Source organism: Papio anubis, chromosome 18 (assembly GCF_008728515.1).
Source record: "Papio anubis isolate 15944 chromosome 18, Panubis1.0, whole genome shotgun sequence".
NCBI classification, from domain to species: Eukaryota; Metazoa; Chordata; class Mammalia; order Primates; family Cercopithecidae; genus Papio; species Papio anubis.
In genome coordinates this window covers 59,110,557-59,122,992 of record NC_044993.1, presented here as the reverse complement: position 1 = coordinate 59,122,992, position 12,436 = coordinate 59,110,557, and the positions used below count along the sequence as shown (strand labels likewise).

General features: G+C 49.6%; 1 protein-coding gene across 7 annotated transcripts in view; it reads right to left on the bottom strand.

Annotated features, from left to right (window-relative positions):
- The window catches only part of PDXDC1 (pyridoxal dependent decarboxylase domain containing 1), a 59,969-nt gene that overhangs the window by 1,002 nt on the left and 46,531 nt on the right, over nt 1-12,436 (bottom strand). For 5 of the 7 annotated variants that reach the window (XM_031658426.1, XM_031658427.1, XM_031658425.1 and 2 more), the window contains 11 exons: nt 11,143-11,206; nt 8,888-8,976; nt 7,789-7,894; nt 5,971-6,142; nt 4,847-4,965; nt 4,430-4,551; nt 3,469-3,561; nt 3,294-3,390; nt 2,300-2,404; nt 1,597-1,829; nt 524-686 (listed from right to left, as the gene is read on the bottom strand). In XM_031658426.1, the coding sequence (XP_031514286.1) occupies nt 524-686; nt 1,597-1,829; nt 2,300-2,404; nt 3,294-3,390; nt 3,469-3,561; nt 4,430-4,551; nt 4,847-4,965; nt 5,971-6,142; nt 7,789-7,894; nt 8,888-8,976; nt 11,143-11,206 (1,363 nt within the window). Of the gene's footprint in view, nt 1-124; nt 805-1,596; nt 1,830-2,299; nt 2,405-3,293; nt 3,391-3,468; nt 3,562-4,429; nt 4,552-4,846; nt 4,966-5,970; nt 6,143-7,788; nt 7,895-8,887; nt 8,977-11,142; nt 11,207-12,436 lie in introns of those variants that run through there. The other 2 variants (XM_031658430.1, XM_031658429.1) reach the window with 2 other exon arrangements.

Below are 12,436 nucleotides of genomic sequence, written 5' to 3'. Positions count from 1 at the left end.
GTCCAGCTTTTTTTTGGTCAGTAACAAGGGGCAGAGGAGACCCTACCTCCCACTGGTCTATCGGCAGCTATTTCAGGTACTTGGGTAAGTCTTTTGTAATAACATTTATAAACTGAATTCACTGTTAACAATTTCAAGAACCTTTATTGAAACCAACATTCAAATAATATCTCAAGGGTGAAATGTTTCAGCAAAACCAGTTTTAACAATTCCAAATATATATAAAAACATGTAATTTTGTTAAAGGTGATAATTTACCCCTCCCCCATTTTATCTGCTATAATTCATTGCACCAAATAGGGAAGACTTTAATCATCTGCACCAAAAAAAAAAAACACAAAAAACCCTGCATTTTAACAAGTGTCAAAAATCCCATCAAATCAGAGTATAATTATAGGCTTAATATGGTATAACTAAGGCTTCCAATACTACAGTCCAGAAACCCAGTGTGAATTCCCCATTTTCAGGTCTCCCAAAAGTTTTGACTCTGCTGGACTAAGAAGGCACAGGGGCCATTACTTACTACGAAGTGATGCAGTACTTCGGAAAAGGAGGAACAGGCAGTGCGAGCGAGCTTCTACTGACTTAAGCAGGGAGCCTGGCTGGATCAGCATGAGAGTGATCTGCTGGTTCGTGTTTCTGAGTTGGGCCCAGGTGAGCTGCCAGGGCAGTAGAAGCTGCAGAAGCTTCAGTGGGAGACAAGTCAAAGGGGGGTATTTGCTTTCAGATTTTAACCCACGTGGGTGCTATGCAGCACACGGAAGAGCAGGCTCTGAAGGTCAGCATCTATTGGGTTTTCAGCTACTAAACAGAAATGAGCACAGTCTGTACTTATGTGCCAATTTAAAAGCTTTACCAGTATTTAAAAATATATGGTCAGGAGGAGACTTTACATAGTTTCTCTTTACAAACAGTATATAAAGGGAGAAACGGGCTTGTGGCAGAGGACAGTCCTGGACAGCAGCCTTGCCACAGCTCAAGTGGACACAGTCCTTACTAAGTCTCCAGGAAGAGCAGTAGCTGGGGAGGGTTTCTGATGCTCTTATTTACAATCCCACAAACACTGCTTTCCTTCAAGCCTAGCAGTCCCGTTGTATATTGCAAGTTGATCATAGTAAAGACCGACTAACACCGACAGCAAAGGAAACGGCCACTCTCACCTCTGAAGTGTCGCAGAGAACCTGGAGAATGCTAATGAAAAGCTGTCTGACCAAAAAGTTGCCACGTGCAACCTCATCACTTAGGCTTATGTTTAGAAAGAGCAAGGGTCCAAGTGGTAGACACTTGAAATTCGAAGTGTTTTTTGTGAATAAAAAGCGTTTATGGTAACTTAGGAAAAAGTGGTATTAGGACAGCAAACAGTTCCTGGTGGTTCTACATTTACAGGAAGGTAGACAAGCCGACTGCCCTCCTAGAAAGCCTACCTTTCAGGCACATAATTGTGCCAAAATCCCAGTGAAGCACAAATAACAGTAATTTATATTAGTATGTGGCACAGTTCACATTTCCAATAGAACTTCATCTTCCCTGAAACAATACTCAGTACAGTCTCAAACCACACAGTGAGTCTTATCTTAAGCTCTCCGCTCCTTCTACCTGTGGGTGGTCATCTTCTGGGTGAGGGGCCCCTTTCTGGAAGGCCTCGCTCTGGCTGGCGTGCTGAGGGCTGGGAGCCCCTGGGTGTCCCTCAGTGCTGCTGGCCTCGAGGGTGATCTGCTCCGGCCCACCGGACAGGCGCTCCACCTTTTCTAAGTCTTCAATGTGGCTGGCTGAGCTGGTCTCACTCAAAGCATCTGAACCTCGCAGGGACCTCTTAAAAGGCTTCTGGCCTACAGAAAGGGCAGACAGACCGCGCCGAGGCTCAGTGAGGAGACTTCCACAACACAGGCTGGCTCTGCAACAGATAATTGCTTTACTTCTGGACACGGCTTCAGCAGAAATCCTTACTGGCTCTGAGGTGTTTTAAGAGATGAGAAAACCGAGAGCTGCTAGCGTGACACCAACATGCTCCCCAGGCCAGGGAACTCTCAAGGTCATCTTCATTAGGAAATGCGCAGGAGGGTAAACACCACAGTGACAATGTCATCTTTCATTGTTGGGGGGAAGTTGGGGAAGAAGACCCCAACTTCCCCTTAGCATGCTACCGAGGGATTTCTTCAAGGCTGAATTCCACAGCCACCAAAATGGTTAAAGAGATGGCGGTGGTTGGTCTTAAATGAAGAGAAATAGACGTCTGGAGTTCAAGAACCCAGAAAACAAAGGAATACCCGAACTCAGCGTGGGCCGGGGGGTCACTTACCTGGAAGCCTCTGCTTGGTGCGGCTGCCCGAGGGCGTTGGAGGCGGCGTGACTCCTGCACCTTGTGCTTTGTAGACGTATATGGGTTCCGTGGACTCCAGAGAGCCTGCGGGAGAGGAGAGGGCTGGGTGGAAACTACAGGCACAGGCCGCCCTGGAAGACACCACCTGCCCTCACATAGCCTTGTTCCCCAATAACCTCTTTCCAGCCACTGAGCCTGCCACAGACCGGTGGAGACGAGAGCACTTATGAATGTGCCGAGAGCTAGAGAAAGCCGCCTCACAGGGCCAGCACTGCCAGCACTCAAGTGCCGCATGAGCGCACCCGGGGAGCCAGGCCCAACAGGGAAACGTACTGTAGCCACAAGAAGTGGGTGCCTCTGCTGAAGGCTAAGGCTTGGGAGATTAGAAATCAGATTATCTTTGCTTTCATGACAATGGAGTCATCGTTTCCTGGGGAAGAATGAAGGAAGGGGCTCGAGTGTAGGAAATTACTTCCTCGGTAGAACAAGAAAGGAGTCACAGACTGTTAACACCCTCCCCACATTCCAGCGGCTGGAACGCTTGCTGGCTGCCTGGTTCAAAATAAACTGTGCCAGCGCTCCATGCTTCAGTCTCTGCATTGCCGCTTGCAAAAGCCGTCCTCTGCTGGCGCAGAACACACGTGAAGACAAGAAGTATTAACCCTGAACCAAAGTGCCCAAGACACAGCACCCTGAGAGTCTGCATGGCTGAGTAGGCGTGTCCTCATAGCCTCGCGGTGGCAACAGCTGCGGAGAGCAGGGTAGCTGCTTCCCTGCTGTTTTAGCCGCCAGGGTGTAGGGGGAGGAGGGCAGGGCACACCAGACCTTGTCTTCTCAGATGCCCAGCCCACATCCAGTGATGAAGAATGGGAACCAGGCCGGGCTTCTTAGTGCGAAGAGTGTTGGGACCCAAGGGCATCTGGTGAAACCTCCCAAGGTCAATGAGACCTGGGTGGCGGCTACGCCATCCTACCTGCTGTCAAGTTAAAAGTTCTTCCCTTCTGTAAAGCCTGGACCGGAGAAAACCAATTCAGCACGGAGCCCACTACAGGGATCTGTCGCAACACCCCCTGCAAGACAGGACCAGTGCTCAGGGTCACCTGGCCTCGCGGCGGTTCCCCCAGCCTGCTGCCCGTCGGGGGCCTCACCTCTTCCAGAAGCCGTTCTTCATTTGCCTTCTGCAGCTCGACCTGAGCTTCCTGAATGCCTTTCCGAACCACCTCTGTCATGTTTTCCAGAAGCTGCGGTTAAGACCAAGAAAGGCATTACTTGTTTAAGCTTCTCGCCTGGGGCCCAGAAGAGCTAGTAACATGGCACTGAGGGAATATTTCAAAAGCACGTCAGTGAAATCCTGCATTGAAATGCTGTGTAAAAAAAAATAGAAAATCAAAGACAAGCGGATAAAATGCTCACAGAGGCCTAGGCAGACACACCTTGGTGACCAGCCTCATTTGGTAGGTATTCTTGAAAACGGAGAAGTCAGTAAGTCAGGCTGGGAAGAAACCTCAAGGAGTCCACCCAGGAAGGAATGAAGCTGGCTCCTCGGCCACATGTCTCTCTCCTTTTACAGCAGTCTTACCTTGGTCCCTCTTCTCTCCTTTTGAGTGATTTTAAGGAAGTAATGATCTGTTTGGAGGATACCTGATCAGCCTTCTAGCCTGGTCCTCCACACTAAGGGACCCACAGCAGTAGGTCTGTTCCTGGTGGGAAGTGCTGTAGGGAAGGGGTATGGGGGGAACCACACATAAAGAAGCCCGTTTCATTCACCCTCAGGACACAGCTCCAGAGCGGAAGTCCTCCCTGACCTTGGTGGCAGGGGTGACTGTGTCTGCCTGTGTGTCCAGCTACCCGCCCTCTTCTCCAAGGCGGGGTTACTACACAGCGTGTATGTGGATCTTTCCCCCTGAGCTTGTGAGATCACTGGGGCATAGGCTGTCAAACCCACTTGGCATCCCTGACACCTGGCACAAGACCCAGCTTACAGGAAATATTGACAGACTTTAAGAGAGAATGAACAGACATCCCAAGGGCAGCTCCTTTCCTCGTGACCCCTGCTGTTTGGTGGGACAAAACTCGGAAAAGGAATGAACACTGATGGGTGCTACGGACCCTGGAGTTCTCCTCTATCTCCCGGGCTGTGGCCGCAATGGTCTCCACGAGCTCAGCCACGTCCATGTCCTCGCTCGCCATGCCGACATAAAGGCAGCTCTTCATGCTCTTATACTCAGGGCCTGCAAAGGAAATGAGACAAACTTGGGTTCCCACGTCCTCTGTCATGGGTGAGATGTGGACCTGCTCTCCTGTCCAGTGGCCTGGCCACACACAAAGGGGTCTCCTCCACGGAGATTCTAAGGACAGAGAGAAAGGCCTGGCAAGGCTGCAGAACGGGAGGGAGGTCTCAGAACCGCACCTTCGCCCGGAACTCAGCCGGAGAGATGCTAACCCTCCAAGAGATAAGCCATCTTCTTTAAAGCCAGTTAGCAAATGTCCTTCCAAACCTCACAGCTGACTTATAAAAGTAATTACCTATTTTAAATGTTAGGTCAGATTCCAGTTCATTTAACTTTTTCAGGAGTCCAGCGTGGATTTTTTCCCCTTCGGGATCTGATTTCAAACTGCTCTTATCATCATTAGCATGTTCATACCTAAAATAACATCAAACGACAGCATTTCAGCCTGAAAGATCAAATGTCTCTTCTGATACAGGATTAGGGGTGGAGTAGAAACCTCTAGATATTAGCAAGACAATGGAGTGGAACCAATGGGCAAAAGAGCTACTCTGAGTGTCTCCAGACCAAACTTTCAGGAAGGCCACAGGTGTATAGATTGCCAGGAGTAAAGAGAAAGTCACAGGAAAGCCTTTTTTTTTTTTTTTTTTTTTGAGGCAGGGTCTCACTCGGTGGCCCAGACTAGAGTGCAGTGGCATGATCTTGACTCACTGCAACCTCCACTTCCTGGGCTCAGTTGATCCTCTCATCTAAGCTTCCCGAGTAGCTGGGACTACAGGTGTGTGCCACCACCCCTGGCTAACTTTTGTAATTTTGTAGAGATGGGGTTTCGCCATGTTGTCCAGGCTGGTCTCAAGCTCCTGACCTCAAGTGATCTCTCCTCCTGTCGGCCTCCCAAAGTGCTGGGATTACAGGCATGAGCCACCATGCCCAGCCGAAAGCCTAAGTCTTTAGTTCCATGCAAGGTCTGGAAGTCTCATGTGCAATACAAAAAGAGGTTTGCCTCACCTCTGAAGGCGAGAGAAAGCAGCCACAGGACTGCACCCACTGAATGAGAAAGGACAGGGGAGTTCTCTCTCCCCAAGAGCTGGGTTCCTTCTCTTACTGATTTGCAATTCTCTATATGCCCTGGATAGTAACCATTGTCAGTGATCTATACCTGTCGGCATCTTCTCCTAGGTAGCTGAGAGTCGGCACATACAGGCAAGACATTCAGCAACTCCCCTCCCTGAGTGCCATGGTGGGCCGAATCACCTGCTTGCACTGTGCTTTTGTAAATGCTCAGAAAACTGAGTTGCATTTTTGTTAAGTATATTGTGACTACACAGTCATCTTGGATTTCTAAGGTGGTTCACAAAATGACCCACCCGTGTTCTTCATACAGAAAAATCTCTAACATCAAGTGGCAGGCTAAGACTTTACCTGACAACCCCTATTCCAGGCCAGTTAGGGTCATCAACATATAGGAGACCTGCCGTTGCTTCCACTTCCTGCTTGAACTCTTCACGCAACTGGAGCGTAGAGCTCAGCACTAGCAGTTTGCTTTCTATGCAGGCTACGAGCTGATCCACATCCTCTCCCCGCGTTCCTAAAACTGAAGATGTTCACAAAATGTCAGAGAAATGCTCACGAGATGGCCAATGACAAGAGGGCAGGGCTCCCTCTTCCACTACCGGGAAGGTCAAAAGCTTGAGGTACTCCAGTTACCTGGAGCCGTGGAGATTTAAAAACAAAGGCACTCAACCCAGACATGGAAGAATTAGGGTTAGAAACGACACAGCCGGCTGTAGCAGGCGTGGAGTGTTTCCCTCACAGATGTGGCCCACAATGACACACTCCAGTGTTAGAAATCACTCTTCCCACAGCAAGCCTACTTCAGGCAGGCTGGAGACATCACACCACAGGTTCAGCATAAAAAGCCAGCCACAGACTCCATACATTCCTATGACGGAGAGAAAGGGAAGTACTGTGGTGGGCTGGTGTCCCCACAGGAACGGCAGGGAGATGGGGACAGTGCCGGGCCTCAGGGCTCACTGGCTTACTTTTGCAGTGTTAGAGACTAAGCCTGTAGAGCTGTGGCCAGACAATCCTTATAGTGGCCAGTGCTTTGGGAAGCTGAGGCAGGAGGATCACTTAAGGCCAGGAGTTTAAGAGCAGCCTGGGTGACATAGTGAGACCACGTCTCTATGAAAAATTAAAAAAAAAAAAAAAATAGATGTGGTGCTCGCCTGTAGTCCCAGCTCCTTGGGAGGCTGAGGCAGGGGACTGCTTGAGCCCAGGAGGTCGAGGTTGCAGTGAGCTATAGTCAAGACACTGCATTCCAGCCTGGGTGACAAATGAGACCTTGTTTCTAAAAAAATAATAAAAACCAAAGCACAGACCCCCAGGCTTCATTCCAGACTCTCTGGAGGTGGGCAGCCCCTGGTGTGTGTAAAGCTCCGGGTGACTGTCACGTGCAGTGGGGAGTGAGAACCCTTGCAGTGGGAAACCGAAGATCACAAGACATCAAAATACAGGAATTCCGGCCTGGCCAACATGGCAAAACCCCGTTTCTACAAAAAATGCAAAAACTAGTCCAGCGTGGTGGCTCGTGCCTGTGGTCCCAACTCCTCGGGGACTGACGTGGGAAGATCATTTGAGCCCAGGAGGTCAAGGCTGCAGTGAGCCATGGTCGCACCACTGCACTCCAGCCTGGGTGACGGAGCAAGACCGACTCAACAGCAACAAAAAAGGAATTCAGGTGGTGACTTTTTTTTTGAGACGGAGTCTCCTCTGTCGCCCAGGCTGAAGTGTAGTGGCGTCGTCTCGGCTCACTGCAACCTCTGCTTCCTGGGTTCAAGTGATTCTCCTGCCTCAGCCTCCCAAGTAGCTGGGACTATAGGCGTGTACTACCAGGCCTGGCTAAATTTTTGTATTTGTAGTAGACATGGGGTTTCACCATGTTGGCCAGGCTGGTGTCGAACTCCTGACCTCAGATGATCCGCCTGCCTTGGCCTCCCAAAGTGCTGGGATTACAGGCGTGAGCCACCAAGCCAGCCAATTCAGGTGACTTCTGAATTCTCATTCTGATTCTGATAAGTTACATGGGAATGCTAATCTACCTAAATTTAGCCCAAAAGAAAAGAAAATGCCCCTCCAAAAAGAGATGCTAATGACTCCAGGAGAACGGAGTATCATAAGCGCAAGCCAATCCACCCAGCAGCCCCAGAACAAGAGCAAGGGATGTGCGAGCCTGGTTACCTGCTGCCGTCATCAAAGGGCTGAACCGCACACAAGTGCCCTCGGCTTCCAGATCCATGACCGTGAGGCCACTCGCAGGCACCAGCTGCTTCAGCTGTTCTCCCAGCTGTGAGGAGGACAAAATGAACACCCTCCTGTCACGAGGGACTCAGAAGTCTTCAGGACCCACCCTCATCCCCTCAGCCCCAGACCAAAGAGGCTCCCGGAGAACTGGTTCCTTCTCATCTTTTGACTGTCTCTGAATACTTAGCGCAGCTTTTTAAAAACAGTAAATTTTATGCTTTTTTCTTATTAATACGAGTTTATCGTAGAAAAATTTAGGAAATACAGGTAAACAAAAAGAAAAAAAATAACAATGACCCACAACACATTACTAAGCGACACCCACTGCTGACATGTGGTCTACCCCCAGTGTCACTTCTCTGAGTGGCAGGTGGGGTGTTGTAGTTGTTGCCATAAAACAGGCTACTCGACACTGCTTAGTAACCTGCACTGATGCATTTCGTTTATGATGACCAGTTCCCTTCTGCGTGAGACATTCAGCTCTATGGTCTCTCACAGCTGTGCTGAGCCCCAGCATGGGTGTACCAGGACTTACCTGCCAACCCTGCTAGGCTGGGCGTGTCCAGCATTGGCTAGGACCGCTGCTGACGCCATCCCACACTGTTCACAACACGCTTCAGACTCAAATCCTAGAGTTACTATCCAGTGCCCAAAAAGCTACCGAAGCGCAGGCCTGGCTTCACACTGCCAGCCGCAGATGCTCGGCAGACTCTGCCTGGGGCTCCCGGCTGTGCTGCCCGGGCTCACCAGAACCCACCGCAGCTGCCCTGCAGCCCACATTTTGCCTGTTATCTCACAGCCTTATACGGCAGCAAGGAAAGTGAGGGAGCAATGCCGGAAGGACTTGCCAGAGGTGACCCAGCTCGTGAGGCGGTAACAGAACGGGGAACAGAACCCCAGAGCAGGCCCAGCACTGGCAGGGCGGCTCCTCCTGTGGGCCTCAGTTCCCATACGGGAGCATGCGTCACCCTCACCAGCAGGTGGGACGGTGATGGGCCAGGACCTGAAAGGAAAGGCAGGCAACTGCCATTCTCACCCAGCGATTCAGCGCGTCACACGAGTGCCTCTCCCGGCCAACTGCCGAAGGTGTCATGGTGGGCACTGGGACAGCTTTAAACACCGGATCTGACACCGAAACACAGAAAGGCAGTCACTCCCAGAAACACAGCTGACCAGAAACACCCTCCCAACCCCACTTCATTCCCATCCCAATATTAGCCCGAGGGCACTGCCTCGTATTACTGAATTCTCATGTATTATCTGACACAAGGGCTACGTTTCTTTTTCCTCATGATCTATGTGACACTTGAATACATTCACATAAAACAGAATGATTAATTTCATTTTTGAAAAGGTTTGCTTTCAAGGGATTTCAAGAGGAAACAGCAGTTGTTGTAAGTGAGTAACCAGTCTCCCAAGCACCGTGTGAGGTCTGTGAGTGCCACGATCATCCAACTAGGCCTCACAGTGGGCACCAACCCATGCCAGGCACAGAGCCCAACACTTCAGACAGAAGGCAGGTAAGGTTTCTGTCATCTTGCAGCTTACATTTTAGTTGAGGAAATGGGCCATAAAGACAGAAAATCACTCCATGTGGTTGTTAGTGTCACGAGAGAAGCTGGGGGCTCTGATAGAAAATGATGGAGTCCCTCAGGCAGGATAGGCAGGGAAGGCTCTCTGAGGAGGGGGATACTTAGTAGAGACCAAAATGGTGAGGAGGAGCTGGCACCAGAAGAGAGAAATGTGTGTGAGGCAGAGGGAACACCGAGTGTTACGCCCTTGCAGTAGGAAAGGGCAGTGTTCCTGCAGCGCGGAAAAGACTGGTCTGACTGAGGCACAATGAACGAGAGGGAGAGTGGAAGGGGGGAAGGCAGAGGGGAAGTCGGGGCAGAGTGTGCAGGCCTCATGGGGCGTGGGAAAGCCTGGCCTTTGTTCCACTGAAACGGTAAGATACCCTTGGGCTCTGGGCAGGGAAGTGACACTGATACAGGAGTGCTGGGAAGGGAAGAGCGGGGTCCCTTTAAATGACACAGAAACAGGGAAGGGAATTGCTGGGGAGAGAAAGGCCGGTCCCTGGCTAGGGCTCCACCCCACAGACCTACGTGAGGACAGGCACTCCTGCCTTCCCCTACATGTTGCATTTCCCAAGACCACCCTGGCCCGCCACACCACCATCCTGGGCCTATAAAGACCCTAGTGGGCAGACCAAAGTGGCCGGATGGCAAGAGGAACACATTGGTGGAAAAAAGACACAAGGGGCTGGTCATCGAGAGCAGGCCGGCAGAAGAGCACCCCGACCGGCAAGCCAGCAGGCCATCGGCCAGCGGGATGAGGTAGAGTTCGGCCAGGGCCGCTGACTGGCCCAACTCCAAGGGAAAACGATCTCCCTTCTGGCTCCCCCATTGGCGGAGAGCTACTTCCATTCAATAAACCTTGCACTCATTCTCCAAGCCCATGTGTGATCGTGTGATCCCATTCTTCCGGTACACCAAGGCAAGAACCTGGGATACATTAATCCCTCTGTCCTTGTGATAAGGAAGGGGGTCTAACTGAGCTAAAACAAGCTGCCTACAGATGACTAAATTAAAAGAGCACACTATAACACATACCCACTGGGGCCTTAGGAGCTATAAAACATTCACCCCTAGATGCTGCCATGGGGTCGGAGCCCCACAGCCTGCCTGTCTGTATGCTCTCCTAGAGGTCTGAGCAGCAGCGGGGCACTGAAGAAGTGAGCCGCACCCCCATCACGTGCCCCGTGAGGGGGACAAGGGAACCTTTCCAGTTTCAACACCATGTGACTTCCACTTATAACCCTCACTCTGCCAGGTGGAGAATGGTCTGGAATGGGCTGTGTAGAACGTATGAAAGTCAGAGATCAGTTGAGAGGGGACAATGGCCATCCAGGTAAAAAATAATGGTGCTCTGGACTAGACTGGTGGCACTTGGGACATTCTTTAAAGATACAGATTCCTGGGTACAACCTACTGACTCAAAATATGTGGGAAGTAAGGCCCACAAATCTTTATGTTCAAGCAACTCTTTCTCAGCCATTCCAGCACTGGTCCAGGGACTGGCATTTGGGAACCCCTGGTTTAATCACCGCAAACTATCAGCAAAATGCTAAGGCATTTCGGACTGAAGTTTTCATGAACATTATTACATTTTTCTGAAATGCTGACTGAAGATTTTTCGCAATAAAAATATTTTGAACTATTTAACTTGAAATGGTATCAAATTCAAAGCCTTCAACACAGATATGAAAATAACCCTCTTTTAAAATTCACTGACCTGAGTCTGGTAATTCCTGGAAAAATCTGAACACCACCACTGGGGAGCTGAGCTCATCTTCCACCTGGAAGAATGGAAGTCTCATATTACCAAGTAACATTAAACTCCAGACACCTTCAAAATGAAATGCTGAGTTCAAAAACTCGCTTAGAGATGCCATATTTGTAAATAAAACACACTAAAAAGTTCAGAGATTAATTTCAGCTGCTAGAAAAACAAAAATCAAATGTTTAGTAAAATTTTCAAAAATAACTATGAGCCAGCCCCTGAAAGCACACTGTGAATTATAAGATATCTGACACTGGTACATTGAAATTAAAGCAAGGGGAAATTTTAATAAGGGATAAACATAGGTCTAACATTAAAGATTCAAATCAGTAAGAAGCAGTGAAATTAGACTCAGTGCTGAGAGAGCCCATGCTTTCAAGAATCCCAGAAATTATGCAAGATTTACTGAAACTTAAACTTTTTTTTAGAGATGGGGTCTTGCTATGTTGTCCAGGCTGGTCTTGAACTCTTGGCCTCAATTAATCCTCCTACTTTGGCTTTCCAAGTGTTGGGATTACAGGCGTGAGACACTGTGCCTGGCCAACTAGAAGTTTTTATACTCGCAGGAAAAAAGAGGGGGAAACAAGTACTTTCTTCCCCTTTGTAAAACTTTTGGAACAAGATGCAAGTCCTGCTGGAGATGTAGACAAGCACAGCTGAGAAGTGGATGTGTGTATTTTCTAATATATTTACTTATTATTAAAGACAGGCCACAGACGACTAACTTCATTAGTGGGTTTCCTAACAGTTGAAGACATCCACTGCATTATGTATTATGATAATCCAGCAGCGAGTTCCTGTTCCGCATCAAACAGTATACCCTGACCTGGTCAAGCCATGGGGTCAGGGTACCACAAGCAGCCATGTCCTTGGCCGGCTCTGTGGTACTGCAGGGGCGTGTGGGCGGTCCTGGGGGAGAAGATCTCTAAGCGTCCAACAATCCCAGAACTATGGCTCTAGTCATAAAACTTCTGTTCCAAGGCTCTTTGAGTGTGATGACTCACTGGTAGGGCCTCAACAGGAAATGCTAACTTGGAAAGGCAAGAAGCAGCGGCCCAAGATCTTTTCTACTAACTTTTGAAAGGACCGTGTGGACAGGATTCAGATCAAGCAGGATGTGAACTCAAATCTGCCAGTTATTTACGGGGCCAGTCCCGTGCTAAGTGCCTTCACATCCATCATCTTTCACTTACACAAATAAAACGTGATACTTTTAAAGGTATGGCGGCAGCGGGGGGGGGGGGGG